This window comes from Schistocerca cancellata, chromosome 6, assembly GCF_023864275.1.
Source record: "Schistocerca cancellata isolate TAMUIC-IGC-003103 chromosome 6, iqSchCanc2.1, whole genome shotgun sequence".
Taxonomy (NCBI): Eukaryota; Metazoa; Arthropoda; class Insecta; order Orthoptera; family Acrididae; genus Schistocerca; species Schistocerca cancellata.
The window spans coordinates 682,449,178-682,454,552 of NC_064631.1; the positions used below are offsets into that span (position 1 = coordinate 682,449,178).

Below are 5,375 nucleotides of genomic sequence, written 5' to 3' on the forward strand. Positions count from 1 at the left end.
GTGATAAATTTGTAAATATAATTTTACATCTTACTGTGAGCTTTCAAGTTTCCAATAGAAGTGACTCTATATGCCCCTTTGAAGGTTTTAATGAAACAAGATGTTCCAACCTATTGGTGCTATACATTTCATGGCAATACGATACTGCCTTAGGTCAATTTATTATTCATTTAATGATACTATTCTCAAAAATTTAGAGGCAGTTTACACTTCTAATAAATTCTTTACAGGCATTGTAGAAAATATGACAGAATTAGCCAAATAATCACAAAATCTGTGGCTGCCATGGATGTGACACCAAGAAAAACAAAAACATATGCTTCAATCAGACTAAATGCCTGACTATCTAAAAGAAATTAGACACAAAGTTCTCCAAAAATGCTTTACAACCATATTTGCAGTATCACTACTTTATCGAACAATATTTGCAGTAGAATTTACTTTCTCATATATGGACATGCAATCTGAGGTATAGATGCCAAGTGTGGAGACACTGAAGCATTTGTACCAAGATTTATTTTCTGCTCCACTCTATGTATGCTACCTTATAATGACACATCTGTGTTCAATGTAATTTTATTGTAAACAAACCAGCCACAGAAACAACATAAGTATCAGCATTATGTATTTGTAGATTATGTGTGTAATGTTTGCAGTCTGAACAAAAATAAAGAAATGAAAACTCAAGCAATCAAGTGGGCTACTAGTGTACCCTGTTGCACTTTTCATTATCAGTAAAGCATGAATAGACACAAGAAATCTAACAGGAGGAATTGAGTCTATTACCTTCTATTTCCTACTATGTGAAATGAACTGAATGGGAGGGTGGAGATACAAGTATGACAAAAGAAAAAAAATAAACATACTTCACAGAGGAAATAAACAAATTCCTGACAATCCATGGTGTTTCCATGGCATTATCTGTAAGTTACTGAAAACATCATCCTCACCAACATCAGAAGCTGCAGCATCACCATCAGCAGCAGTAACAACATCAACAGCAGTTTTGAAAAATGAGAAGTCAATAGAAGCAACATTCTGTAGTACTTTGTGGAAACAGAAAATCATGCCTGCTCTTCATCCAAAGGATTTTTAGTCAAGGACAAAAAGAGAGAGAAACCTTCAAAGTAAGGTTTCTTAATCCTCCACCAAAATATTCTGTCCATGAGAAATAAAGTCCAGCAACTACAAGTGGAGCTGCAGACTATAGACAACTCACTCATTTGCATCACAGAAGATTGATGTAGCACACCTTAAATAAGTCTTAATGATTTAAACTCTTATAATCTAGCATTTCAGTACAGCAGAACCTTTATGTGCGATGGTGGGCCATGCATGTATGCTAAGGAAGGCATTATGTATGAAGTCCAAAATGATATTATTTCATTAAGTGGAGAAAAACATATAGAAATATTAGCCATAAACATATGGGACACAAATATGTTCCAAAGCCTAAACATATTATATATACATCATTCTCCTAGCAGTGATACGGGAGTTTTCATCACAAAACTGAATCTTCTGGGAGGTAAATGGGCAGAATATAGAAACACTTGCAACTAAAACAAAGGGTTATACATATTATATTAAACAGTAACTAGAGAGCTCACTGGAGAGTGCTGTTTAAAAACTTGGGTATCCTGACAGTTCCATGTGAATACAATTTTCAAACAGTGAGATACATAAAGAAAAATATTGACCAGTACCCAACCAACAGTTGTTTTCACAAACATGGAAACACATCTGGTCACTATTTACAAAGTAAAAATCAAAAATAGTGTGCTACATAATTAAATAAAATTGTACAATAAGAACAGTGAGATGTCTGTAAAACTTAATAACATGAGGCAGTACAAAAAAAGTAATGGTATCTGTGTAGAGGGCTTCAAACTTATGTGTCAGTCCTAAGCTTCTTCACTTTCCTTGAATCTATTTTGGACTTACTTGCCTTATCATTATGCATTTTCTCAAAATTGTTAATGAGTATCCTGTTGGCACAGAGAGATACATATTCCAGTTTGCTTAACAATGTGTTGTGAAGCAAACACATACATTCAGCATTATCCACTGCTTTCACAACTTTTGACATGCATATCTCCTGAGAAATGGAAAGCTGTTTACCACATGACATAAATTGCTGAAGAAAGTCATTCACACTATTCCAACTGTGATCACTACTGTCTCTGTAGGCAAAGTCAGTTTACCCCTGTCCAGTTCCTTCACAAAATTGTAAGAAGAATCTACCTCAACTTCTTTGTTCAGCTGCAACCATTCAGTACATTTGTCACACTTAGATTTTTGAAGGGCTTTCCTAGCTGCATAACCTCCTATGTATGTCAAAATAGGTAACATGTTAGGTGGAACATCATCCATACCGAAGGTGATGTCCATAATATCAGAAAAAAAGCTAATGTCAATATTACAGTCTAGCTGTTGTTGGGCAGGAATTATTTGTTTCAAGTGCACATTATCATTTTGAGCTGCAAACAGTACATCATTTTTGAATCTTAATTTTCTTTCATTTTCTAAGACTTGGATGTAACTAATGTAGTAATTTGCCCCACTCAACTGTCGGTAGCACCCAAAGCGGCCCTCTAAATCATCACTTTGAAATTTTCCTAGCAATATGTAGTCAATGTCATATTTCTCAAATAAGTATAGAATTATCTGCAGAAAAGATTCAGTTGTTAATATTAAAGACTGGAATGTCTGTGATGTTAAAGCATCACTTATTGGTACAGATACTCTCCAAACTTTTAGCCAATGACACAGATTATTTAGAAATGTCACCTGATTGTCTGTTGTCTTCCTGACGGCTTCTCTGTAAGGATCATTGAATCTTTGTCCTTCAAATACACTTCTAACATTCACAATCTTCCACCAGTTCACAATCACCTGAAGGAAAGTCACTGTCTGATTTATGTGCTCAGTAACATTAGGCATATCCTTTGTTGCATGTTTCAAAGCTACTATGTTATTTTCATTGAAAATTTTCAGAGCTAATTTCACATTTTGTTTTTGAATAGACGATGGATACAGTACTCTAGCTGATAGTGTGTGGCCATATTTGACTAAAGAGTTTCTTTCTTGAAACTTCCTGGCAGATTAAAACTGTGTGCCCGACCGAGACTCGAACTCGGGACCTTTGCCTTTCGCGGGCAAGTGCTCTACCAATTTCTTTCTCATATACCAACTCCAAATGCTTGTACTGTGCTGTCAATATTACTGAATGATCAGTCATGTCAGGAAACTGCAACACTTTATTAACACTTCTCTTTGTCTGCCAATTGTTCCTGATACATTTCAGAATGTGTACAGTGTCAAACATAAAAAAAAGTTTCCTGGAAGGATCTAGAGGGTGTTCAATACTGGGTTGGAGAATTCTACTGGGGGTGAACAGTTCATATGCCTTCCTGTTTACACTGTTGTTATCTGCTATCAGACTGACAACTTTGAAGCCCACTCTTTCCACCATGCACAGAACATTACTGATCAAAGATTTCAGCTCTTCACTTGTCATATTAGCTACTGGTATAATTGCTACAACATCAACATATTTAGACAAAAGGGAAGAGACCATAAAAACCTGTGCTGTTTTGGCACACGTCTCAGGATGAAAAAAGCTACTCCCATGTATTGAGCCAGATTTAAATGAAAGTTGTGGTTGCACATAAATCTCATCTAACAACAGAGACACTAACAACTCATGTTTTTCTAAATATTTCACCCTGTTTTCTAAATAAGGACTCGTTTGAACTGATGAAGTGGCTAGCTGGTAATTACAAATTAGTTTCTGCAGGGTTCGTGGGTGGGGTAAAAACATTAAATCACATTTCCTCAAGGCATTGTATGCACTGACAGAATGTACATACAAGCAGCATGCCACTATCATGGTGTTGTTGCCATAGTGTCTGTTGTTTTTTGAGATTTGTGATACATGGAGTTGTTCTACAATAAATTTCAGTTGTGCATTTTCATCATAATTTGGGATAGTCTGCAAGCAATTGACAGCACAGTTTATTTTATCTGTAACACTAGGCAAAATTTCCCCTTTCTCAACCATTGACATTACATTTTCTAATACATTTATGGAAGTTAATTTCTTCACATCATTGAAGGATGCATTAATCGCAAAATGAATTCCTTCACTAACATTTACTCTAAAGCTCAAATCACTATTAACAGTGATGAATGCAGTAACACAAGGTATTCCCCTGTCTAATCCCAAAAGACAGATATGCAATTTTTCATCATCTTTAATCACAGGCCACTTGTTGCTGCAAATTTTCTGGCCTTCTAGAAATACAGAAATATCATTGAGACACGAAAGTGAATTTTGTTGGAGGTGTAAGTTGTTTGACTCAATACTGTCTTGAATAGCTTTTTTAAGATGATCGTCTTCCACATCAGCAAGACGTCTCACTTTTGTAGTTGATTTAGAACAGTATGAGGGAGTGTTGGGAAAAATAGTTGGCACAGCATTTTCGGTGAGTTTTGGGATTATTCTGGGAAATTCTTTCAGTTGTCCTCTGTCCATAATTATGTCCACTCGAATTACACATGATCCATCGAAGTGTTTTACACAAATATTTGGCCGTTTTAGTTTGGTTAAGTCTGTTGGGATATTTCGAAGCCACAGTGCACGTCGACTCTCGTCAGATGGCAAAGAAAATGTAGTCGTTCTCTCTGTTTCGGAATCATAATTCGACCGACAGCCGAACGCACTACATCGACGTGGCATTTCAAGAGTTCCAGATCTAGAAATAAAATGAAACCGTATTTCAATACGTTACCTCGAAGTTACAGTGATGTGTAAGATCTCAAAATCACGTCAGGATAAACACACACAGACGGTTAGAATCTTCTAAAGTAGTAAACGAAGATGCATTTGAGGTTAACATACCTTGCTTACAATTATCAATGTTTCGCACACAACACCGTAAACATAACAAATTGTGGATGCATCACCACCACACATTCACATATACACACGTATTCTGTTGATGCACTTAGTTAAACTCCACTTCCGTAGTACGAAAAACAACGCAGCAAATACCAACGCTCTTTCACACACGTTGCTTCCACTAGCAAATCAAGACGCCGAGTGTGATGTCACGTTCACGCACCGGGGCCTGTCTTTCTCGTTGACCGCAGCGACGCACGGATGCACGCCAAGACCGTAGGATCCTACGTAGTGCCGTAGGGGACCGCACCGCCACTTCCCAGCAAATTAGGGACACTGTTGCTCCTGGGGTATCGGCGAGGACCATTCGCAACCGTCTCCATGAAGCTGGGCTACGGTCCCGCACACCGTTAGGCCGTCTTCCGCTCACGCCCCAACATCGTGCAGCCCGCCTCCAGTGGTGTCGCGACAG

At 37.5% G+C, this 5,375-nt stretch overlaps 1 protein-coding gene across 1 annotated transcript; it reads right to left on the minus strand.

Annotated features, from left to right (window-relative positions):
• Positions 1 to 2,151: 2,151 nt before the first annotated feature.
• Positions 2,152 to 5,070, minus strand: LOC126088469 (uncharacterized). The gene is made up of 3 exons (XM_049906611.1): positions 4,904 to 5,070; positions 3,172 to 4,757; positions 2,152 to 2,480 (listed from the first exon to the last, which is right to left on the minus strand). Exons 2-3 carry the CDS (start codon positions 4,739 to 4,741, stop codon positions 2,152 to 2,154), a joined length of 1,899 nt encoding a protein of 632 aa, XP_049762568.1. The 5' UTR covers positions 4,742 to 4,757; positions 4,904 to 5,070.
• Between the last annotated feature and the right edge of the window lie 305 nt (positions 5,071 to 5,375).